Source organism: Lonchura striata, chromosome 2, assembly GCF_046129695.1.
Source record: "Lonchura striata isolate bLonStr1 chromosome 2, bLonStr1.mat, whole genome shotgun sequence".
NCBI classification, from domain to species: domain Eukaryota; kingdom Metazoa; phylum Chordata; class Aves; order Passeriformes; family Estrildidae; genus Lonchura; species Lonchura striata.
Genome location: NC_134604.1, coordinates 71,996,480 through 72,022,610, shown reverse-complemented (window position 1 = coordinate 72,022,610; position 26,131 = coordinate 71,996,480). Strand labels below are relative to the sequence as shown.

Sequence of the window (26,131 nt, the reverse complement as noted above, 5' to 3'; positions counted from 1 at the left end):
ATTGAGGCTACCACTGTTCAGATAGTAATTTATAGCGTGGCAGATAAAATGCAGTAGAATCTGTTCTGGAGAAAAACCTTGTCTGCCTTAGTGATGCCTCATTAAATTAACATGCAGATTAATTTAATTTAATTTATTACTTAAATGTTTGAGTTTCCAAGTTACCTGCTAACTAAATTTTGGGGGAGTCTTCTTTTTTTGAGAGAAATTGTTTATAAACCATGGAGAAACTTGGATGAACTAAAGAATTGGAATCTAAAATTGCTGCAAAACTACTAAAATAATGGGAATATAAAAAACATTTATGCTCATTTGATACCTAGAGAAGTGATTCTTTTGATGACTTTTTAAAACTTTTGATTCTCTTTTTTAAAACAAGAAACAGCCTGGCAGACCTCGGAAATGGAAAAAATGGCTTGTGTTTGTCCTCAGTTCAATAGAGTCATTGAGTAAGGAGCCAAACACTTTCTGCTCTTGTTTTGCAGAATGCTTCAATGAAATTAATTAAAATTTATGCACAAAATTATTTTTTGATGACTCTTTAGAAGTGAGCAATTTTTTTTTTTTTACATAGTGACAAATTAATAAAGCAAAGCAGATTTATTCTGGATGCTAACTCTCAGTAAACAATTGCAGAAGCTTAACTGTTGTTCGTGAGCGAGACTTAACTGTATAGTGATACTGAATCCTCAGTACTCTTAAAAATGTAGTCTTTTAAAATGTAGCAATGAATTTTTCCCAAGGCCTGTTTAAAAATGTGAAAATCTTCTTTGCATTAAGGCTGTACGGTGTGACTGTTGTAAGTCTCAAGGAGCCCTCAAAGAGAAGGTGCAGTGGCGTGGTGAGATGAAGCATTTCTGCGATCAGCACTGTTTGCTCCGCTTCTACTGTCAGCAGAACGAACCCAATCTGGCCACCCAGAAAGGACCTGAGAACCTGCACTATGGTAGGTGCTGCTTCAGGGCCAGATGCTTCCTTTAAATGAAAAATTGAAAGCTGCATGAATTATTTATTTGTCATAATAAACTGCATTAGGTGTTCTCCTTTTCTGTGTTATCATCAGAGGCTGCATTGAGCTGTTCTGGGTTAAGTGTAATATTAGTGCTGTATCATCGTGGGAACAGAGAATGTTTTCCTCTTTTGTTGTGCTTCAGTTTGTCATTACTCGCTCTGTAGAAACATTTAAAGTGCCTTTTGGTCACAGAGAACATGTGCACTAGGAATGAAAAAAAAATTCATGAAATGGCATTAAAGGAAAATAAGCGAAATGGGAATGCGAATACAATGAAAGTACCTAGATAAGAGGAATACATTAATACATTGCACTTTTTTTGCTTTCTGTTGGCAATAGATACTTTTTAAATTTGCTGTTGGTCACTGAATACATTTGTGTGGTTTAAATGTCAAGTCAGGCAAAGTTCCAAATTAATGCAATTATAGCAACTCAGCTTCTTTTTAAAGCTGTTCTCATACTTGAACATTTTGGTGTTCACTTTTCTGAAAGAGGCTGTATTCACATCTGGCTATAGCATTGATTTATCATTTGTGTTTTTGTAAAGCTCAATACTGGAATATTGAGAGAGATCAGTAGGGAGATGTCTATGAAGGAAACGTCTTGTGTGCAGTTCTCACCTGCAATATGGTACTAATGAGTTCTCTTGATTTACTGTTATATTGGTGACAGGTGTTGAGTTGCTTACTGAAATTTACTTTGATTTTGAGAAAGGAAAAAAAAATTCTAAATTTGTTTCTTGTACTTTTAGATCAGGGCTGTCAAACCCCCCGGACAAAAATGACAGTAAGTACATATTGTTTAACACAGTCTTATATCCAACTCTCTCTCCCTGTCTCTTTCTCTCTCTGTCTCTCTCTCTCACTATATATATATAAATATTAGATGTACTTAAAATGTACTTAATCCTGGTGAATTAGAGGGATGCTATTAAAAACCAAAAATTAGTATCTTTGAATGATCCTAAGCTAAATTTATGAAGCTTTTTAGTCTCTTTAACATCTGTAGGTGAAATAAAAATTTCAAATATTCATACTTTCTTTTCAATGTCTTCTGGGAAACTAAATCATCAACTATGTGTTTTACATCTGTAGTGCATGTAAATGTTGCTTAAAAGTTGATCACACTGTGTCTTATTCACTTGTTTAGACTGATTAGTTTTATTTATTGACTATAGAAAAGGAAGAGAATTTCACTGTCCAGTTGGAATATTAAAGTGGAAGCTCAGCTTTAAAAAGCTGAAAATAAATATTTAGTTCTTAAATTTTATTTTTCCCAAGAGAAGAATTCTCTAGGTGTTCAAGGTCTGATTGACTTTGCTGCAGAGTAGGGAAGCAGAGCTTTTTGCAGGATGGCTGTCTGGAAGGCTGGGGATCATCAGTGGAGAAGCAGCCTTCATCATTCTGAGTTAGTTTTTCTCAGCTCATCAAATATACTACTGTTTCAGTTAGGTTTGTGTATTTTGTTTGAAACTTAGTTTTGTTTTGATTTGTTTGTCGCATGGAAGTCTGAGAGAATTGCATTTTAAATGCAAATAGGTATCAAAGATAAACCTTAGATTTAAGTGAAAAAGTTTTTAATGACAATATAAATATATTTATGAAAAACAGAAAATTGCTTAGGTAAATAGAGACTTCAGACAAGCTAAGCTGTCATATGGAAAACTTTTAGTATTTTATGTTTAATGATGTTAATTCAGTCATTTAAAGATCGTGCCAAAGCTATGTGTGATACATTTTTTTTTTAGTATATTTTATGGTAGAGCATATTGCTGATCTTGGGACTGGGCTTTCTTTCCCTATCTAAAAGGACATATGGGGCTAGTCTTCCTATATATGACCAAATGAAACTGAGAGTTTGTTTCTCAAATCAGGTTCTAAAAGAGGTACTAGGATACAAAAGCCATGTATGGAAAAAGAGGGTTTTTTACCTCTTGACCATAAGGATGCAGTTTGAGCATTCTGGGATGTCCCAGGTTGTTTTCAGTGTTGCAGAGCCAGCAGGGGGAGCTCGAAGTTCATACTTTAGGTAATAAAAAAGTGTTTAGAGAATTTTTATTCAGAAATACTTTTTTTTTTTTTAAAATAAAAGTCATCTTTGGAATATGGCATAATTCAAGAAGGTTAGATCTTGAGCCTGAAGTTTGTTCATACTGCTTATAATGAACCTTTTTTACAGCTAAAATTATTTTCTATGTTATAAAATTGCTTAAATGGTGCTTTCATTTAAACAAACACATAAAAAAAAAAAAAAAGGAAAATGAGCCATAAATGTTATAAATGCTAGACCTCCTGTTATGCTTCTGGCAGTGGCAGCTCAATACTAAGAACACAGAATAGCTTGCAATTTTAGAAAAGTAGTTGGTGCTGTTTTGTTGTGCTTCTGTGAGCTTCCTCTTCAGTATCTCCTTTATGAAAAATATCAGCTGATACATTTAGTCAAGAACTTTGTGTTGGAATCAGTGTGGTGCAACAGCACCTTCTCTTATTTGCTTGTCTGCAGGGCTCAGCTCCACCACCTTCTCCAACACCTAACAGAGAAATGAAGAACAAGGCAGTTCTTTGCAAGCCTTTGACAATGACAAAAGCCACGTACTGTAAACCTCATATGCAGACAAAATCTTGTCAGACAGGTAACTCCTGAACTGTGCTAGAACTGATTTCCTCATTGTAGCTTTTACTTAACTATTACTGTCTTTTAATATATTGCAAATATTCTGATTTTTTTCCACTAAATGGCAGGTGCAAAATATATTTAAATATCTGGCATTATTTGCCTTTTTCCTTTTTCTCTTAATAGAAGATGAGTGGAAAAAAGAGTATATCCCAGTGCCTATTCCTGTACCTGTCTACGTTCCGGTGCCTATAAACTTGTATAGTCAAAATGTTCCCATTCCTACCACGGTTCCTGTTCCTGTAAGTGAGACTTCAGCTTCATTTTAAAATTGCATCCCTTCACATGCATGTGTGGGACCACCTTGTGTGGCTGGTTGTCCTCCTTCTTGGCCATCTAAAGGATTGCAGGGTGCTGCAGGGCTGTTTATTGAAAAAGCATTAGAATCTGACAGTGGCACTTGATTCCTTGATTGTTCTTTTGGACCTCTCTGCCTGCTTCCAATGGGAAAATCTTGTGCCACTGAGCGTTTTAGGAGCAGTTCTGAGTGAAACTTCTGCTTTTGCTGAATATGCTGAATAAGCCTTTAACAACAAGGTTTGTTCTTGTAATAAGGAAGCTGAAAACATGTTGGGAAAGGATGGCAGAGTAGGATAAACAGCAGGACAAAACAAGCCACTGAAACAAGATGCTCATTTGTCCAAACTGTTAATCTGAGGTTGTGATCAGACAGGTTTGGAGTTCTAAAGATCCTTCTTTCTTTTACCAGCTATATTTTGTCTCTTTTTTTTTTTTCCTCTGTGTCCTTTCCTGCTATCCCTTCTGTTCATAGTTCTATGTTGGGTTTTTAACCGGTCAGCATTTTTTGTTAGCTCACACTAGAGTGGCTTGTTCCTAATCTGTATCAACTCTGTCTTTCAGAAGAAGAGTATAGATTTTTTTTTTAGTTGTTAATTGCTTTGTTGTGGCATTTTTTCTTTTCTAATTATCTCTTCCTCCCTGTCTGCACAGGTGCCAGTTCCAGTTTTTTTGCCCACTACTCTGGATAGCACTGAGAAAATCCTTGCAGCAATAGAAGAGCTGAAGGGAAAAGTACCCTCAGATCCTCTGGAAGCTGAGCTACTGAACCTGTCAGGGGTGGTACCTGAACATGTTGGAAAAGCTGAAACTTCTGATGTGGCCAGTGAGTTTCCTGATGAGTTATTGACTGTTTGGAGTGCTGGGAGATGTGTGTGGCAAGAAGGGTTTGGTTTGGTTTTCTTTATTAAGCAAAGTTTGAGTACAACAGTCTTATATTAAGTTGCATCGTACTTTAATGTCAGATGGCAACTAAATACCACACAGCCGCTTTATTTCTCAACCTCATACCTGGTGGGTAAGAGACTTGAGGAAAAAACTAAAGCTTGTGAGTCAAGAACTGGTTTATAATTGAAACAAAATAAAATATTATTCTAACTATACTAGTAAATACAATTAAAAGAGGGGGGAGAGAGGAATAAAACACAAGAAAACTAATAGAGCATACAGGTGCTCTCCACCCACTGACCCATGCCCAGCCTGTTCCTGAGCAGCAATTGGTGGTTTCCAGCCAACTTCCCCCAGTTATATACTGAGCATTGTGTGGTGTGGGATACCCCTTTGGACACTTCAGCTCACCTGTTCTGGACGTGCTTCCTCTCAGCTTCTTGTGCCCCCTGGCAAAACATGGGAAACTGAAAAGCCCATGATTTAGAGTAAGCACTAGTTGGCAACAACCAACATACTATTCTCATAATAAAAATTTATAAAAGTCTCACATACTTTGTAGTTTTAGTTTCTCAGCGCCCATGTCCCTTTGCTTTTCTTTCCTGGCTCTGTTCAAGTCTTTTCTGTATCTTTCCAGGAAAATTTGCCTTTACTCAGATGAAATTCTGAAGGTTTCTTTCCAAGCTCTTTCAACAGATTTCTGAAAGGTTGTTGACAAATTACATAAACTTAGACTTTGTGCCTCGTTATGTAGGAGGCCAGTGGAGCTGCAGTCCTGGGAGGCTTACTGATCTATTGCCATTCTTCTACTAAAACTGCACTTTTCTGGTAGCACTTGCAAGGTTGACAGTTTATTGCTCTCTTCTGTGAAGTACAGCTAGCTAAAGGAGCAGATGTATGGGATCAGAGCTTGCTCACTTACAGAGGACTGAATTTGGAGCAATCAGTGTTTCCCAGAAGTTGGAGAGAGTTCCAGCTTCGTTTCTCCCTGCCTGCATGCCTTATTTGAGAAACAGACCCTACAAAGGCAGACTTGAAAGTCTGTTCTATTGTGACAGGATCAGGTAGGAAAATAGACAGTAGGTTTTGTCAAGATTGTTTGAGTTCTGGGATTGGTTGATATGATCCAGGTTCACCGGTAGTTGATTTTCTATACATGTGCTTTGCTGAATCACCTTTGTGGCAGGCACATTTCTCTCCCTCTCAGGATTTTTCATAGAGGTGCGCAGAGAGAAATGAAAGAGAAAACAAGTTTTGTTTCTGCTCCTTGTTTTTCCTGTGTGGAATATGTTTGGTGAATTGTTTACCTGGAGTGAATGTTTGATTGGATTCTGGTGAGGATTGTTTGGGCCTGATGACCAATCCAATCCAATCCACCTGTGTCTGGACTCCTGAGAGAGGGTCATGGGTTGTGTTAGAGTTAAGAGTCAGAGAAAGCAGTATGTAGTTTTAGTATCCTCCTTTTATATAGTATATTAATGTATTTTAGCATAGTTATAATAAAGAAATAATTCAGCCTTCTGAATTGAGTCAGACATCGTCATTTCTTCCCATTGGGTTTGCCTGCATTTACAATACATCTTCATGGAGAACAATGGGCTGGTAAGTATCTTTTATGTTTGAAAGAAAATCAGGTTGGAGAAGTACATCTGAGATCCCAAGGACAAAAAAAAAGTAGGATGGTAGTGAGCAGAGCAATCAGTTTTAGAACAACTCAGCTTCTAAAGTTGTAGATCTGCACCATTTGGCTAATCCATGTGTTGGTTAAAATAATGACTTTTTTTCCTTTTCTTTTAAACAGGTGTGATAGTTGACTCAAATCTCCTAAACTCAGAGTCACGGACAAGCTTGCCTGATGTTCCATATGAGCCAGACCTTGATATTGAAATAGACTTTCCAAGAGGTAATTCTTCTGTGATTTTAATAAATACTGTGACACTGTGGGCAGCCATTGCACCTTGTTTAATCATCCTTTCAGAGAAGCTTTATTGATTGCAGGATCCACCTGACTTGACTGTTAGGTAAAATTTTGCCATGCCTTTGTAAAATGGGGGACTTCTGAATTAGTTCTTCCATCTTTCTAAATACAGTATTTGAAACAATGCCAAGAAAAGGGGAAGTTAACCATTCGCAAAGAACTTGGCTGCATCATTTGTTTTGAACATGGATTTAGGAAAATTATTTTGAAGGCTCAAGGACTCAGATGGCATGTGTCATGGAAAACATAATGAATACATTCTTCAATCACCAGGTATTTCCATGGTTTAGAGAAATTACTAAAGAGTCAACTTCCCACTCAAGTTTGTTAAAAAATTGGCATGCAAGTTGGCGTGCTGCACACCACTTTTTATATCTTGGTAATGTCCATATCTGTATTTGAAGCAGTTACTTGACTTAGGAGGAAAAAAAATCACTGCTTAAGACCTTTCTTGAAAGAAACTCTTGATGCTATCTAGTACAATTTCTACCACTCTGCAGAATGCAGGGAACAGTGTATTTTTCTTACTCCATATCCCAGTCAATCCAAGAAAGCTTCTGGCTGTCGTTACTGTTCCTGTTAATAGCTTCTATTGGACACATGACTCTCATGCCTCAGCTGGGCAGGTTCTGTAGGAGCTGACAGGCTCCTTTTGGGCTGTGTTGTGGATACCTGCAGTAGATGCCCAGTTTGTTCTATGCCTAATTTAAAGAGAAAGCCTGGGGGTTAGTCTGACATAATCTTGAGAAGTTTACTAGTCAGATGCATACTAGGTTTTTAACCCTCTTTTTTTAACTAAGACTGGGTACTTGGGAAAGAAAAACCATGGAAGAAAATAATTAAGCAAGTTGGAGTAAGTAGCAGCAGTCTGTAGGAGGCATTGATTACACTGAAGTGTTTCTGAGATAAGATTCTTTGTGGTATCAGGAGAAGGACTGCTTTTGAGTCTGGGGCAGAGTTCTGAAACCTGCATGTAAGTGCTATTTCATCTGCACCAGCTGGAAAACTGTCATAAGAAATAAGGTGGTGAAATCAGAGTATCAAAGAGCATTCAATTTTGAGTGAAAACATTCTGTGATGACTAAATGAGGGATGAACCATCTTCAATTAAGTAACTAAAGGTGGGACTTGTAACACTAAATCCATTCATATGTTGTCTCATTCCTCAACATTGCTTGAAATAGAGTCCTCAATCTTACTCCTGAAATGTTAAATAAACTGTATTTTTTTTGAGCTGTTGCCATACATCTGCTTACCAAACTTAACTGTAATATCCATCATGAGCTAGACCTCCACCACTTGTATAAATATAGACTAAAACCAGTTTCACTGAAGGAGCTTGCCTTCTGATTCTTAATGTTTTTAACCAAGTGTAATGTACTACAAGAAGTAACAAAACATAAGCATAGATAATCTAAATACAACAAAACTGCATGTACTAAGTTAATTTATATTTTTTCCAGTCATAGCTGCTCATTCTCACCATACCTAAAAATTTATGATATCAAAAACAGCCCAGGCAGAAAACATTATGTAAGAATCTACAGTAAGAAATTCTGCCTTAGCAACTTCAGATAATATAGTTTGACAGCTTTGTCTTAGTTTGAATACAAAAATAGGTTTGTTTCCTCTTGCCAAAATCTAATGTTTGGTTGTATTTATTTGTGTGCCTTTATGGACACCTTATGTTAAGGCACACTGATATAGTTAATTGTTTTTTTTTTTCCAAAGCAGTGTTATTTAAAAGACACTTAGAAATAAGTTTATGTTAATGTGTTTTCAGCAACTGAAGAGCTTGATACAGAAAATGAGTTTTTGTTACCTCCTGTTTTTGGTGAAGAATATGAGGAGCAGCCAAGGCCTCGGCCCAAAAAGAAGGTAACTTTTTCATGCAATTAAAAATATCAAAAAAAGCACAAAAGCGTATGTAGGAAAAAATAACTTTTTTTTTTTAAGTTCTCATAATTATTTACAGCATATTACTGTCTACTCATACCTAATATCTTTATGACATAAATTGATATATTTCAAGTAGTAAAATTATTACAGTGGTATGTCTGTTGCAGATTCCTGTTAAATTTGATAGGAGCGTGATTTGTAAATTCTGATCCTGTTTTTGCTTCACAGTGGCAGAACATTTGATGGAAAGTGCCAATGTGCCAATGTATATACCTGCTGTATTCTTAGCAATGCTATTTTACCTTTTACTTTGCACAAAGGTGTCTTGGTTTAATTTGATAGTAAGATGGAAAAACATTGGCATTACTAAGGTTTATAATGGGAGCCGTAGCATTTCCATTATAAAAGAGTTTAAATTTTTTTTTAGTTTGCTTGTAATTTTCCCAGATTTTAATTCAGTATATCTTAGTTTAAACATTAGATACAAATTAGCCATAGTATTTTATTTAGAAGGACACTACCAAGAAATAGTTTCCTATGTCTGGCACAAAGCTGAAATGGTGTTGTTCCAGTAACTGCAGTAGATATTGCAGCTTTAAAAAAAACAGCCAACTTCTACTAAAGCTTTCGAATAATAAATGGGTCTTTCTAGTATCAAATCTGGAGTCTTAAGTTCTTGCTGTTATGCACTGGACATTATTACATATCCACTGCTGGGCATGCCTTAATCTGGAACCAGTGCTGCCTTTTGCATTGGCAAAGGGTTCATTTGAGCCTACGAGTGGAGCTGTGACACAGTGTGGCCACATCTTCAGCTCCCCTTGCATTAACACGATGAAGTTCTGTGGGTGCAGTGAGGCTCAGAGTGCACTTTGCCTGCAGCTGGCTGTGCCAGCTTCTGTGTCCCTGCTGGTGGGAGTGCTGGTGGCCTTACCCACTGTGTTCCCGTGGCAGGGCGTGAAGAGGAAAGCCGTGTCGGAGTACCAGGCACACGACGACAGCTCCGAGAACTCCGAGTGCAGCTTTCCATTCAAATACGCCTATGGGGTAAACGCATGGAAGCACTGGGTAAAGTCCCGGCATTTAGAGGAAGAGCTTCCAGAGTTAGAGGAACTGAAATCAAGTAAGTGTTTCCAAAAATCTAGCGTCCAGCTTCTGACCTGCTTGGGAAAATTGCTATACTTGTGTGATTTTTCAGCTGGATTTTTTGATAGAATTTTTCTCACGTCCTTAATGTTTCCAGCATGACTAAGGTTATTTCACCACAGAGTTGCCAAACTATTTTTTTTTTCCAAGTTTTTCTTGTTTGGTTTCAAATGCTGGGTCTCACACTTCTCATGAAAGCTAGGACAGCACCTTCTTGGCTATTCTGATTTTCTGTGACCATTTTAATTTTTTGTTTGCATCCTATTTTTCCTCATACTCTAACTCACTTCAGAGTTCACACTGTTTCTGGGCTTCTAAATGGCAACGGAGGGACACCCTCCTACTCTTTGTCCTGTAAGGAGATCTTCCTCTGAGGTTGGCATTACATGGCTGTGGAGCTCTGGCACAAGGTGGCCTTTGATCCCCTGGAGCCATGCTGCTCTTTCTGCAGCTCTCCTCTCTGTACACATTTGTACTGTGGGGAAAAAGGGGAATTTCTGCTACTCCTGCTGTTCTTTGGCTCTCACATGCATCTCAGCACCCTTGTGTTGTGCTCTTGGGTCTTTGGAAACTGCTGTTTCCCCTGAAGGTGCCCCTCTACACCAGTGGCTTCACTTCAGCATCTTGGGCTGCCTCTGTGTCATCCTGAGCTGTGCATGACAGTACATTTGTTAGCAGGTGTTACTGCATTTGGTTAACTAGATTTTACTGTGGGAGCCTTGATTGTTTTAATACAGACCTAACATTTCAACTGCTTAGTAAATTTTAGTCTCATTCATTGGTCAATGGAGAGGACATCAAGCCAGTTTCCCAGTTTCCAGTCAAAAAGTACCCCATCCCACCTTCACTGTGTGACAATTCTATTGTATAATGTAGCATTTCTTCTCTATTTTACAGTAAAGTCTGTGAAATTAAAGGAAGATCTATTATCACATACTTCAGCTGAGTTAAACTATGGGTTGACACATTTTGTCAATGAAATTCGAAGGCCTAATGGAGAGAACTATGCACCTGACAGCATCTATTATCTGTGTCTTGGAATTCAGGAGGTTAGTAGAGGCTGTAGAAATGGGAAATGGAGCTGCTGACTTGACTGTAACCCATTTCAGTAGAAGAGTGGAGATGACATGGATTTATTGGCTAGGCGCTACCCTTTATACATGGCTGTGGTCAGGCTGCTGTGTAATTTCATTGTAGAAAGCTGCCCATGTAGGAAATGAGTTTGCAGACCCATACTGAAAACTCAAACACGAATTGGTATATTGTAATAATTTTAAGCTTATTGCTGGGTTAAAGCAAGTCATTAACCCAGTCAAAAGCTACGTAGTCTTCTCAAATGCTGTGTTCATTTTGTTTTCTAAATATGTCCAATGTAAAAACAGAATGAAACAAAGCATGATCTCTAAGCCTTTTATTAATTCAGTTACTTAGCATATAGAGGAAACAACCTAAATTAAGTGTCTTTTGGGGAGGGTCTAATTTGCTGAGTATTGCAGACTGTGGACAGGTAGGATAGAGTGCAGGAAACTCTGCTATATTGCTGTCTTACACACAGTACGATAGGAAGGAGTCAGGTTGGATGTAATGGATGTGAAGGCAATAACCAATCACTAGGTAATTAGAGAAGCTGTTCCACAGCTGATCTTTTAAGCAGGGAGGGCTGTCTTAATTTTTGCTACATAAGGCAAAACACAGGCAAAATAAGCAGTGTTCAGAGCTGAGAGCCCATAAAATATCATTCAAGTTAAAAGGCAATAGAACATGTGTGTGATGTGGAAAACAAGCTGTTCACAGGGTTTGCAGTTCTACCTAAACTGTTCCATACTTGAGGCAGAGGATTTAATTGAAATATTTTTAAAATAAGTAATAAAATAGTTATTTTCCTTTGTTGCAAGTATGCAAAAATAGTGAGTTGCTATCTTTGCCTCATTGTTGAAACTTGAGAAGCAAACACTGATTTTAGTCAGTGGCTTTTTAGTCAATATTGCTACAAGGTGTGTTTCAAATTCAGCTAGCTTTCTGCTTCTGCACTTGCATGATACACTGTCTCTCTGTACCTTTCTGTTAAATTGAAAATACTCATCTTAAGCAGATAAACAGTACACAGAGGGAAGTATGTGTTTATAAATGGAACTACAATATTTTTTTAATCTTTCTCTTTGTACCTTTGACATTGTCCATTTTGTCATTCATGAAAGCTAGTTGTGTATAAAACGTATTTTTTTCAGCTCTTCAGAACCACAGTTTGTGTGGCAGCCACAATTATCATGAGGCCTAACACATATACACAATGCTGGAACATTTTACTGTAATTTTACTGCTTGTACTTCATGCCCAGTATTTAATTCAGGCAGAGTGAACAGCCCTGATTTGTTGGCCAGACTGGTAGGAAGATGTGTTGTGTTCTGATGAGGTTGCATTTCAGAAAGACAGCAAGTGAGGGACAGAAACATGAGCTGTGAAGGGCTGCAGCCATCATCTGTGTGCGAATGGCAAATATTTGGGGGTGTACCACCCTTCTGAAGGAACATGTTTTAGCAAGGTAGTGGTACACTAAATGCAATACAGTTGTCACAATGCACGGTAGAACTCCATTGCCTTCTACAATTTGCTTAGTCCTTTCCACCTGACAGCCCTGACCCTGAAAGAGAGTAAATTGTCTGCTACTTCATAAAAGGTATTGGCTTTGTTGAACTTGAAAGGGGCTTGGACGAGATTAAATTATGCCATTTAAGGATACTGTTGGGCCAAAGATCATTAATATTTTACTATCTTAGAGTAAATTTCTCTTCAAAGGAAGAGAATGTAGGAACCGTAGGCTAGTAAAAAAGTACATTCTCCTTCCAGCAGCATTACTGCACTAGAATACACACTCAGTTTGGAGCTTTTCATCATGGATAGAGTGTGGTTTGAGCCCAGGAGTCTTCAAGTCCCAAGTTGGTTGTTTTCTTTTTTCAGTTTGTAAAACGGCTTTTTCCTAAAGGAAGCACTGTAAAATCTGTTCAAGGAAACCGGTCCCTGAGTGAGATAGTGCAGTTTCTCTGTTCAGGTTCACTTGCAGTTGAAATTGTTCTGCTTTCAGACAGAAGTGGTTCAGTAAACTCTAAAGTTATCAGTCTGATCCTGAAGGATATCAGACTTAGAAATAAAGGCATGGTCAGGCAGGCATCAAGTGGAGAGGGTTCATCTAGAGGAAGTTGTTAGCCTGCAGTGCTCCTTTGTTCCATCATGGCCTTCATTCTTTGTCCCTAATTGGGATTATTGGGATTTGGTTTGGGTTTTTTTTTCCTTGCTTTTTGTATGTCTGGTAATGGGATTGTTTGGGCAGGCTGATAGAGTTTGGCAGATGTTTGTCTGAAGGTCAGGCAAACAAAATCACTGTGGACAGTGATTCAGCCTGTTGTCCTCCACTGTGGGGTTCAGAGGCACATCCAGTTCCTTCCCATGCACTGCAGTTACAGTAGAACTCATCTCAGGTGGGAATGGCTTGTGCTCATCCTGCCCCTGTAGGGTTTGTAGAGCAGCAGAGCAAGGTGGTTTGGGAATGAAGGTTTTGCAGGTTTGGGTGGTAGGTAGGTTTGCCCGGCTGCACAATGTCATCCTTCTGTACATTCTGCGGTGCTCTGGGGAGCTTCAGACTTCTACTGGTGATGCCAGGGTTTAGTCAACACTGTCTCTGAAAAAGGAAGAAGTATTTTTAGCTGAGTTCTCACAGGCTTGTGTGTGGATAGATTTTGAACCAGTTTTCAGTCTTCATTTTCACTGCCAGCATTCAGTGTGAGTGTTTAATGCAAACCAGAGAAAAATACGTGGTAGAAAAATGTGCCAGGGGATGGAAGGGTGAACGCCATGAAGCTTACAGTAAGCTGTATTATCTAGCTTAGAATTGCTTTATGAAATCAAAACTGATGTATGTAGAAATAAGCACATGTGGGGGAATATTGTGCTTTGAGGAATTAGTTAAAACTTACCATATAAAATAGTTATCTAAATGAAAATGTTGTTGAAAACCTGTAGGAAGTGTATTCATTCATTTGCCCTTATTATAAAATTAAATGCTAAGATAAGGAGGCCAGGATGTACTGAACCCTGATCACCTGTAAATGTTGTGATTAATGTGATTTCAAGCATGGGTACAGAAATAGATGCCATTTCCAGAAGCAAATGCCTTTTTGCTGTCACTTTTATTGTATTCACTAACAGACATGTTCTTGCAAAGATAATTTTGAAGTGAAAAATTTAAGAAGGCAATATGCCCTTTCTTAGAAATGTCTCCAGAGAGGATAATGTCAAATAGTAGTCCTCAGCCATTAATTCTTGGTAAAGGTTCAAAAAAATTTCTGTCTGTAAGGTCAAGAGTGGTAAGATAATTAGATTGCAGAATAGGCCAGTGCCTTGCACCATCCTATCATCTTTCTTGTATTGCTGTAAATTACGACCACAAATATATAGATGGATTTTTTTTTCCCACTTTCGATTGAAGATGGTTTTGTCACTGTCTGGGGTTCACATTTAAAAGGGCAGACTCCTGCTAAATGTGGATTGGTTTTGATTTTTTTTTTTGAAGGCCTAGATGGAGGAAAAGATAAATTAGTTGTTTGTGGTTTGGGTTTTTTTTCAGTGACTCCCCTGACTTCACTGATACAATGTTGCACACAGAAAATTGTAGAGAAAAATGTTAGTTATAATTAAACTATTATTCATATCCAGTTAGAAATTTAAAACATACCATTATATTGGAAGCAACTGTTACCTGTTAGATATTGGAAAAGTGGCATAGCTTTATTTTTAGATACTGGTTTTCAGTACAATGCTTGTGCAGTTACGAAAAAATAGAACCCTGTAGCACAGGAGTTGTTCTAATCTGGAATTGTAAATACTGTGTCTCTCTCTTTTCTGTAGTATTTATATAGGAGTAATCGGAAAGACAACATATTTATCGATCCAGTCTACCAGACGTTTGAACAGGAATTAAATAAAATCCTTCGAAGTTGGCAACCAAGCATACTTCCAGATGGTAATTTTCTTTTTGGTCATGTATGTTTTTCATCTCTTAAAAGTTGTGTATTCTGAAGCATGCATATATATCTGTATATATATGTTATTAATTGCAATAGCAGTTGATGAAGAATTACAGACATGTCTTCTAAGATTTAATTTAAAACTGTACTTGGTTTTATTTGTCTTGTTTCTGGCTACTCCATGCTACAAAAGTTGGTTTTGCCACTGCCTGTTCAAATTGACTATCCATCTTTAGGAGAGAAAGTTAAAAAATGCTTTGACCTGTACCTGAGCTGAACTTACTTTTTTACCCATTTTTTCCCCTAGATGGTGGCAGGCAGGCAGGTACTGCACTATATGTAGGTAGGGCTAACAAGTGATGTATTCTAGAATTTCTCACCTGGATTAGGAGGACTCTTTGCTGGGAGTCTTCTGCTTAGAAGGATCATCAGTTTATGGAGAAAGCAAATTTTTCCCAGCAGAACCATGTTGCTGAACTGCAGAATCGGCTGTTCTTCCATCTTTTTCACAATCCTCACTTGAGTGAAGGCTTGTCCTTGCCAGACTCTTTCCTTTCTTTTCTCAATATTGGCTTCTCTCAGTACAGCCCAGAGAGCCTGTGTTGGACCGTTCCTGCATCCTGTTATGGTCCAGGAATGCTTTCCAAGTGAGATATCTATTAGTAATAGGAAAGAAGGTGGTGCAATGTTTGGAGGCCTTAACCTGAGCGGAATAAAATGAACTCAAAAATATGCCTTTTGTGATGGAATTAAGGTTATTCCATTGAACATTAATTTCTGTGAAATAGCGTGAGAGAGCTGCATGTGAGAAATGCTGTTGTAACTAAACAGAAATGTGTTCTCTGTGAAATTGCCTGTACTGAGATTTCCCATTGACCGTCTAAGTAAGTGTCTTTAATAGGTGGGTTTGGGGAGTGTGGACATGAAAATAAATAAGTTTATCAGCAGCTTCTCTCATGATAATTTTGTTGCATTTCACAGTAAAAAAACACTTGATTTTTTTTTTTTTTCATCTTGACAGTTCATGGGCTAATCCATTGTATTTTCTCTTCTATGCTTTTTTTCCAAGGATCAATATTCTCTCGAGTTGAAGAAGATTACCTTTGGAGGATTAAACAGCTAGGATCACATTCACCTGTTGCTCTTTTGAATACACTCTTCTACTTTAATACTAAATATTTTGGTCTGAAAACAGTGGAGCAGCATTTAAGACTTTCTTTTGGCACTGTTTTTAGACAGTGGAAGAAAAATCCTCTAACAATGGAAAGTAAAGCTTGTCTTCGATATCAAGTGTCTTCCCTGTGCAGAGCTGATAATGAAGGTACTATGGCAGTTCAAAGTTTGTATTGCAGGAGCATCCACATGGCACTGCAGAGGGACATCTGGGCACCTGGCCAGGAGCCAGAGCTCTGCCTTTGCATACAAAGTCTAGCAGCTCTCAGCTCCCAGAACTCTAATTGGAGTGTGTGGTCCATGGAGACTGCGGGGTCTCTGAGTTAACTTGAGCCCTCTGGTCTCCATGTGAAATGCTGTGGCTGTGGGTGGCATTTCCAGTTTGCAGATTTGCGCAGTTGTGGTGACCACCTTGTGCTATTTGGTGCACTGCTTATGGGGAATTCTACTGAAAAATGTAAAATAGCTTCAAGTTATAGCTTAGATGTTTTTGGTTTTCTTCTTAAAGATAAAATTGCTACTGGAAAGAGGAAACATGAAGATGATGTTCCAGTATTTGAACAAATTGAAAACACATCCGATCCAGCTAGATGCCCTGTGAAAATGTTTGAGTGCTATCTATCTAAAAGGTAAGTGTGATACAGGGTAATACAGACAGGATCTAGAGTAAAACAGGTCCAGAAAGGAACTGTCTTGATGCAACATGAAATGTGCTCAAGCAAAGGGAATGGATTGAAATCTTCTGAAAAATACCTAAATGAAAGTATTGAAATCTCCACTTACGTATCTGAACAAGATGTGCATAAAGTGTGGGAGCAGTGGAGTACTTCACTGTTAATTGTCAACGGCTCCATCTGGGAATAACAATGCAATTCAATTTTCTTAGCTGGGAATACCAAGTATCCCTGCAGAGAATTAAACCAGCAAGGGATCTGGTGGATTTTGCTACTGATGGGTTTTTTTGTGAGGTCTCCATCTCTTCACTAGGAATTGGGTTAAGACAATGGATTTGCTTCATTATAAGCAATCAGGCATCTGAAATGTAGATGCTTTTGAGGTACCCAGTGTGAAAGCATGTTTAAAATATGTTGTAGTAGGAGAACAACTACTGGCATTAGCCCAATATTTAGAATTAGCTTGTTTCCATCCAATCTCCACAATTAATTGTGCAGGAAGGAAGGAAGCAAGCAGAATTTATTACACTTTATAAAAAAAGCTGAGGCCACTCTTAAAAAAATTAGTTTACTAGCTTGGTGGTTTGGAAGCTTGAAAACAAAATTTCTTGGAAAGAACTTTTCCTTAACTGTAACAGCCACCCAAGTGACTGATTTTAATGTTCTGTGTAACTCTAAGGGAAATGAGGGCAAGTGATACCAAAGAAATAAAATCACCTGGTATATACAAGACAAATCGAGTATGAGACTCGGTGTGTGTTAGGAAACGGCATCGTGGTCTGTAAGGTGAAGAAGGAGCTCACACACTGTATCAGAAGTACAAGCATGTGATGTTATAGAGAGAAACAAGTAAAGAGGAGCTTGTGGTCTGTTAATGCAACCACCTGTTTTTCAAAAACTCAGTCGTTCCTGGTTATTGCAGGAGGATTTTGCCTTCACTTTCTCTGCTTTCATGATTTGGAGAGGAATTGTCATTAAAAAGTCAAAGTTGAACTTTTGGACTGAGTTACACAGTCACTGGGGGAGAGACCACATAATTTTTTTTCTTTAGTACGAACATCTCAACTTTGGGGAAAAGAATGCCCTTAAATCCATTTGGAGCACCAGTTATGGTGTGGTTTCAAGCCATGCTGTCTTGCAGATGTTGGGCACCATTGTTAACTAAAACAGCAAGACTGTTTCTCCCAATTCTGTTTCTTAATTTTGTTGAAATAATTTTAATTGAATATTTTACACCGTAAAAACTATGGTAAAATTTTAGGTAATGCCAGCTGTTTGAAATACATTTGGCAACCAGTGGACAGCTGTAGCTGAAATTTTGGGATGCTTTCATTCACAGCTATGAAACATTGTATTATCGTCTCATTATAGTCTCAAACTGCATGTGGAAAGTTTAGGTTGGACATTAGGGAGAAATTTCTCCACAGAAAGGGTAATTAGACATTGGAATGAGCTCCTCACGGAGGTGGTGGAGTAACCATCCCTTGAGGTGTTTAAGGAAAGACTAGATGTGGCACTCAGTGCCATGGTCTGGTTGACATGAAGGTGCTGGGCCACAGATCAGACTCGATGATCCCAGAAGTCTTATTCAACCTAATTGATTATGTGGTTCTGTGATTGCTTGTTCCTATAAAAATACTGTTGTTTCAAGCAAGTAGGGAGGACATTAAAATATTTAAATTATTAGACTATTTTAAGCAACCATATTTTACTTCTTATCTGACTCTTGATCTGATTTACGTGAGAGCAAAACAATCTGACAATCACCCCAGCAGGTGAAGAGCAACACCTGAAATCTTACCAACCAATGTGGGAAGGCGAGCTGGTAAAAATCCTGAATTTTACGGAAGAAATGGGAAATAGAGTTGACTCCTGAAGTCTGCAGTATTTGTGAAGGAGGGAGCTTGAGTGATGACTTGCTCATCCAAAATTGAAAATTATTTTCTGAAACTTGCCTAAATGGATGAACTGCTAGGATTTCCTTAAAGGAATCTTCTCTAGTGTCTTAAAGGATGTTTCTGAGCTGCATGTCATAATATAGCAGCTAAGGAATTAAGGGATTAAGATTTAGAACACGCAACCTTTTAAATAAAACGGGAGGAGGAGAGATTTTAGCTGCTTACATTTCTGTGCATCTCAGAACTACCATCCTTGGCTTTTTAAGGGAACCCCAGGCTTTACATTCAGAGGTAGCCACATCAGCCAACAATTCTGTGAACAATTATTGGTGTAATTGATGTAATTAGTGTTGGGCCTGCTTTGCAAATCATGGAAAGTACTTTCTGGTTTAGCAAGACCTGGATCTGTAGGTTTTTGAAGAGTCTGTGATCTCTTGCATGTTTGCTGAGTCCCAGGCATCTGGGACTCTGCAGATGTGGGACTGGCTGGGTTTGGGCCAGACCAGGCATGGCTCCTTCTATCAATAAGACCACATTTCTCCACATTATTCTTTTTGTTTTGGTTGGTGTGGGGTTTTTTTGGTAACTTGTCTGGGTGCAGTTAGAATTTTGATTGTGCAAGATTTTGGAACTGCTAACGTACTGTTTTGTCCTGTGAGGCTGTATTTCTAACCCCCTGTGTTTTCCTCCTGGTAGCCCACAGAATCTGAACCAGAGGACAGACATGTTCTATCTGCAGCCGGAGTGCTCCGTGTCGGCGGAGAGCCCCATCTGGTACACTGCCACTTCACTGGACCGCAACACTTTGGAAAATATGCTCGTACGGGTTCTTTTAGTAAAAGATATTTATGATAAAGACAATTATGAACTGGATGAAGACATAGATTAAAACAAAACTTCCAAAAACTGTCAAGACAACAAACAGCATTAGATATAGTCATGCTGCTAGACCTTTACTATGGAAAACATTTCAAGTTTACCCTTTGTTTTATGAGTTTTGTAGCAGTGTGTACCCTTACCCCTGGGTATTACCATGTAAATAGTTTGTGAGTGAAAGTCTCCATTATTCTGCGTAGTGGTTTTAGGATACATAACAAACACATTTCAGATTCTTTTTTTATTATTTATTTGATTAGGTATGTTTGTAACTTTTTACATTGCAAAATATGAATGAGAATATGCCATGTGTAATTTTTTTTTCCCCTTGTAGTAAGGTACATCCATGTTGCACAACTCTGCTGTTGGAAGCTCCCTTGGAGGAGGCTCTTTTATTGGCTTCTTAAACCAGATGGTTGTGTATGGGTAGCACTACTAAAGTTTAGAACTTGCTGTGTCTTTCAGAATTTTTAAATGAATTGTAAACTAATAGGTTTTTTACTTTTTAGTTACTGAAGCCTTATAAGGTTATGTAGAGAGATTCCATCTTATGTACCAAAAATAGACAAAAGAGAATGCTGTCAATATTGGTGTACTGTAATGTGAATCTATTCTGGTGAAAACACTTTTTTGTTGCCCTTATTAAAACCTTAGTGTCCTTTCGTTATTTCTGACTCTCTCTCAATTGCCCCTACAAATAAAATATATATGTAAAAATAAGTGAATATAAGCTTAGAGCATGTGGTCATCAAGACATGTATTTTGTAAAAAGGAAAATTTAAACCAAAAGCCCCTCAAAAAAAAAAGGAAAAGGAAAAAAAAGATGTCTGATGACAATGCTATTCTTTTCTCATCTTTACTTTTCAATCATAAATGCCAGTACCTCATATTAATGTAAATTTGTCCTTTGTAGCCTTATAGAAAGGGTTATATGCCACATTACATGGAGTAATATGGTATGCTAAATTTTAATTTGTATGTCCTTTCATTGCTGTATTTGAATGCAGTCAATACTTGACTATGGATAGAAAGATTCTTTCAACTAATGCCTCCATTCAAAAGCCATATGAGATGTGAAGTTGCAACAAGTTAAAAGATAATTTTTCTTGAAGAAAATCCTTTCATTTGCTCTCTATTCTTGTTCGTACTTCACTCAAGTAGTCTGATTTCCAGATACATGTTTAACTGCTTAAATTTTGTTACTTGCTCTTATTTAACTAATACAAACAGTATGGTGGTTCAAGCAATGGTTTTGCTGTTGTACTAAAAAAATGTAGTAGAGTAATTCTACTATAAAGAACTCATAAGCTTAAGTCTCTCCTAAATGGCATTAATTATCTGTTGAGATGAATCATCTACTAAAGGAGAAACTTTCTATGTATATATATTACCACCTGCGGATTTATTTCTTGCAAGGGATGCATGGCTTTTTCATTTTCCTTAGCTTAAAAGAATGCACATAAGGATGCATCTTTCTATATAGATAAATAAAGCTTCAGTTGCTTTGTTTTGTTAAACAAGTTTATTTAAATTTCTGCTATTCTGGTGTGTCTGTGAGTATGTATTATTTTTAGATATACCACTATTTCTAATGGAGATGGAAATGTACATATTTAATTTTTCATTTCTTTCTGGTGGCATTACCCTTCCTGTGAAATCAAGAAATACAACACAGCACCAGTGAGTAGATCAACAGCTTCAATGAATTTTTGCCTCTGTGAGTGAATATTTAAAAACTTCATTCATTAACCCTTGTTTTTTTCAAACAGCAGCCATACAATGCCTATGATACATAAAAGGGACGAAATCAGGAACTGTAGTCATGGTTTTGTTCTGGTCTCTCCAGCTTTTTTTAACACCTGACTTGAACGTAAGTTAAATTTACATATGGAAATCATAACTAATTACCTGTGTTAAATGAAATTTGAAATATTTCATTTGAGCATAACTTTTAAGTGTTTTGACAAATAGCAGTAAGGATCACTTGCAGCCCCTTCTCTGTAGTTCAGACTTCAGGGACTTCAGCAGAGGTTTCAGTTGCTCCTGGATTATAACTGTGTTTAATGACAAACACACTTTTGTAAAACTGCAAACCTTTAATGTGAAGCTGAAAGTTAAGTATATGTGTTGAGTGTTTTGTCTCCAACAAGAGTTTTAAATTTTTGTTCTCAGAATCAGATTACAGCTTAAATAGTAGGGTCAGTCTTTAGTATTGGCATGTTGAACAATCTCTAGGCATTTTCTGCACCAGGAAGAAATAATTAATGCTTCTTAAATTTTATCAGGAGCCACATTATTGTTGTAAATTCCTTCCATTCATCTGCCATCAGTAAAAATGTCCAAGTTGGGTTTTGAAATAGACATCTTTACATATAGATCCATGTTGGAAATGTAAAGATGGTTGTTAACTTTTATTCCAGAAGATGGAGCTATTCCATCATCAGCAATAGTGTTTTTTGAGTGGCTCACGTGTTCAGATTGAACGTTGTAAACTGCAGAGATATTGCAGTCAAGTCGGCATCGTGGTTCGATGTATGCATTTTATTCCTAAATTTGAATGGTCATGAGAAATACAGAAAAAATAAAGATATGCAATTTTATAGTAATTAGGAGTTCAGGGCAAATTTTTTTTTTATTTTTGTTCCTTTGGCAGAACTGTCAGCAGCTGGTGTAGAATAAGGTTGATGTCAAGGAATTATATGCTGTGCAGGACAAAATATGATGTTCTGTTCTACACAGGCAGACAGCTTTCAGGTGGCGATGTGTCTAAGAAATCTGCCCTCACTTTCCTCCCTAAGAGGTTGTGAAGTGGCACCCTGGCTATTGAGGGCATCCCTGTGAGCTCTGGCAGGGATTACCTGAGAAATGCAGTGTGGGGACTACACCCCTCTGTCCACACACAGCCCTGCACTCCAGTCCTGGTGGGGTTTTCTTAACTTCTTCAGTCGGGCCAACATGTAACAGCTCTGCATCTCCTTGCTGTCAGATCAAATACTGAACAATTCCCAGGTGAATAGTGGCCTTAAGGCACTGAGAAAGTTAGCAGCAAAAAGAAAATCACATAGAAAATATAGTTCAGTGTGAAAAACAATGAAAAATTAATGGAATTTTCACAAAATATATTTACTTTGTTAGTCATCTTTTTTATCTGTGACTGTGTTCAGTCAATGAGAATCACACAGCTTTTTGTAATTAGGGAACTAAGCATAAATTACAAGTTTGTTTTTATTGAACAAAAGGTTATGGTTGTGAAATAATTTCAGTGTGTGCAATATTAATTACCTTTAAAGTAGTCACAATGGGACTCTACAGTGCAGCAAAATTTGTTTTCTTAGTATCTGTGACTGTCCCATGAGAGGCTGTGTAAATAGGTGGGGAAAACAGGAGAGGTGGTCCATAAACCTTGCAGTCCCACAAGGAAGGTGGTGTGTGAGATGGAAGAAAAAAGGGCATGAGTAGTGGCAGGAAAACCTATCCCATACTCATTTTTGCTGACTTTTTTTATTATATAGGAGGGTTTTTTCTGTTCCACTTTCCCATTTTGTCTGTTACATATAGGAACGGCAGTTAAATATTTTAATTACCATTTTTTAAACATCCACTCTTCAGTTCATTGCACTCATATTTTGCATTATATAATACACGTTATGTGCAGAACTGAGTATGTGGCAGAGTGGGAGTTTAAATTACTGAGATGTAAGAGGGTGTTTGGCCATCACAGGTGAAACGAGTCTCTGGATTATAATGCCAAAGGTTAATGATGTTTTGGAAGCATTGAATTTGAACTGTTGAAACCCAAAAGCTTCAGCACATGAGCCACAGCGCTTGGGACCAGCATGTGATGGAGCTTGTGCTTTGAAACTCAGGCTGGTGTTTGTGTCTGTGACACAGGGAAGCAGGACAGAAAAGGGTGACCATGTCCACTTTGAACAACTACCAGAGTTTAAAAAGTTGCAGGTTTAAGATCTACTTTTTGATGAGACCTTCTGAGCTTCTGACACCTGTTACAATTTCCTGCATAGCCTGGCTCAAAGCTTTTAGGCCAGCAATTGCTGCATGCATGGTGGATGTGTAAAATAGGTTTTTGTATTTAAAAGGGTTTAGTCTGGTGAGTTTTTATTTTCAGGAAATTGGTGTGTTGGTGTTTCAAAATACATATATCTGGAAAATTGTTTCCTCACCCAAGAACTGTTTATGTTTATGGAATAAAGCTACTGACACATCAGTCACGCATGACACATTTGCAAGTGCATAATTTGAGTAGGGAAGGATGCAGTTAACTCTGTATTATGTCTCAGGTATGGTGAGGTATTGCAGCACTTCTACTGATTGTTTCATGACATGTTTTTCTATCTCCACTGTACTTCTCCCCCCTCCACCACCCCCCCTTCCTTTATTTGTGGTTGGTTTTGTTTTGCTTGATGTGTGAAATGGAAGAAGAAAATCTCTGAAGGTAACAGAGTTCTTGGAAAAATCCCTCAAGGACACCAGCAACCATTTCCTCTGTTGCTGGCAGGAGGATGTGAGAGGTGGCTACTGGCAAGGAGCTATAGAGTAGCCCTCTTGTTAGTCATAGCTAGGAAAAGTTACAGCATGAGTGCCCAGTTTCTGCTGATCCTGTCATGAAGCATGATTTTTCCTGGGCAAACCAGTGTCAGTGCCAGTCCTGGAAACACCTCTGAGCAGAGCAATTTCTGCAGATGTTCACAAAAAGCAAATAGAGGGAGAAAATGAGAGGATCAAGCTCAACTTTGATTTCTTAACTCAACTACTTTTTCAAATCCCAGCAATGAGTGTGAATGAGGTGTAAACATGATTTGAGTTCTGCTTTCTCTGAAATGTGGCATTTCCTGGAGAGGTGGCATGTGGCACTTCTGGCTGCCACCTTACCTTGGAGCAGAGGACAATGTCAAGGCAGCAGCAAAGCTGCTGTTTACCTTCCTGACATGACAGATAAAAGCTTCCTAGAATTGTTCCCCAGGTTTAAATCTTTACTTGGCCCAAATTACTGGGAGTTTGACAGAAGTGCAGATACTGAAAATGTGTCCCTCTGTCACTGGGTGCCTGCAGTTGTGCGGGATATGAAAGCTTTGGAAGGCAAAGCTCATGGGTGCCAAGCAGGAGAGGCAGTAGGTTGGACTTGAGATATCTGGAAAGAGCAAAACCTAGCATTAAACCAGCTTCTTCTTTGAGTTATACCTGCTCCTGGGGTTTCAGTTCGTATATTAAAAAAAAAAGAAAAAAATTTGTTTTGGTGGCTAGGTCTTTCCCCAAGCAGGAGCAGGCTGCTTTGGTTTCTCTCAGAACTCCTCAAGGATGGGTCTTCTGCTTAGTACAAGAAGAGTTGGAGTTATTAGCATCTGCTTCCTTTCCTTATGTATTTGTTGATTTATTTATTGAAATAATTGTTCCCGGTTCACAGTCACAGAAGAGGAAAGTGTTCAAAGCATTAGTGGATTGTGTCATATACCAATATGCCTAGGTACTTGTAAGTACTTCCTCTATTTTGTTTTTATACTAAAATTCTGGTTCATAAAACATGAAACCTCTGTCCTTTTAGGCAAAGGAATAGGAACATCCTTGTCACCCGTGTAATTTAAACTGCTGACATTTCATTTGTGCCAAAACACGTGGAAATGCTTTACCAGTTTAAAATGTGAAAAATTATTTTATTTCTTAGTATATTAGCTGAATAAGTAATGAAGATTACTTCCAGTCATGAAGGCTATTTCTGCTTTCAGCATGCATTATACAAGGCAATATGTGTAGTATTTGCATTTCTAGTCTTTAATTAACATTTTTTTAAATACTCGGAATTAAAGAGTGAGCTTTTCAGCTCAGGATAAAGCTCTGTCATTAAGATAAATGAAGGGACTCACCATCATTGCAAAATCATCAGCCTCAGTACCTCTGGAAAAAAACTAATGCCAGAAATCTTCCCTCCTCATTATATCTTAAAATATTTTCTGTTTGTCTTTTCTCCAGCCCCATATGTGACATCCACATTAGTATATAACTACTCTAGTGTGGTAATCAAAAGAATAAGTACAAGGAGATTAATAATCTCATTTCTATTAAGAAAGAAAGCTTTTTTAGTTCTTTTTTTTTTTTTTTTTCCTCTGATGAATTCTGGCTGTGTATCAGTGACCAACAGGGATTAAAGGTGAAAGTTGTAAAACACAGTAAGAAAAGACAAGTTTGAAAGAGAACAGGAGGAAGAGTAGTCTTTGGTCCTAATGTCAGCACAGTACTGAGAAGGCCTTTGAATTCTCTACCAGTGTGTCCATTCAGTTCAGGTTGGTTGGAGATAGGACCCCAGGCACCTTTAGCAATGGACAGACTTGTTCATATACCTGTCTTGTATCTTGGACAGCTTCTACTGAAGCAGACATCTCTGAGGACCTTCAGGCAGAGAGTATTTCTTACAATAAAATTCCAACTCACTCCCAGAGGTGGTGTCCAACATGTATTTTGGCATATTTTAAAAAAGTGTTCTCACCCTCAAGGGAGAAAGAACATTCTCGTCTATATCCTTGGTGTCTCAAGATACAATGTGGTTTCTTCTCCAGCTTCAAGGGTAGAATCCCCCAAAGATT

At 37.9% G+C, this 26,131-nt stretch overlaps 1 protein-coding gene across 8 annotated transcripts in view; it reads left to right on the top strand.

Moving 5' to 3' along the window:
• ZMYM2 (zinc finger MYM-type containing 2) overlaps positions 1 to 23,768 on the top strand; it is an 89,284-nt gene extending 65,516 nt beyond the window's left edge. For all 8 annotated transcript variants that reach the window (XM_031504373.2, XM_021539954.3, XM_021539953.3 and 5 more), the window contains 13 exons: positions 781 to 946; positions 1,764 to 1,798; positions 3,515 to 3,644; positions 3,812 to 3,927; positions 4,637 to 4,808; positions 6,672 to 6,773; positions 8,632 to 8,726; positions 9,702 to 9,870; positions 10,791 to 10,942; positions 14,796 to 14,910; positions 15,984 to 16,235; positions 16,596 to 16,716; positions 19,356 to 23,768. In XM_031504373.2, the coding sequence (XP_031360233.2) occupies positions 781 to 946; positions 1,764 to 1,798; positions 3,515 to 3,644; positions 3,812 to 3,927; positions 4,637 to 4,808; positions 6,672 to 6,773; positions 8,632 to 8,726; positions 9,702 to 9,870; positions 10,791 to 10,942; positions 14,796 to 14,910; positions 15,984 to 16,235; positions 16,596 to 16,716; positions 19,356 to 19,548 (1,818 nt within the window). In that variant the 3' untranslated portion in view covers positions 19,549 to 23,768. The remainder of the gene's footprint in view (positions 1 to 780; positions 947 to 1,763; positions 1,799 to 3,514; positions 3,645 to 3,811; positions 3,928 to 4,636; positions 4,809 to 6,671; positions 6,774 to 8,631; positions 8,727 to 9,701; positions 9,871 to 10,790; positions 10,943 to 14,795; positions 14,911 to 15,983; positions 16,236 to 16,595; positions 16,717 to 19,355) is intronic.
• The last annotated feature ends 2,363 nt before the right edge of the window (positions 23,769 to 26,131 follow it).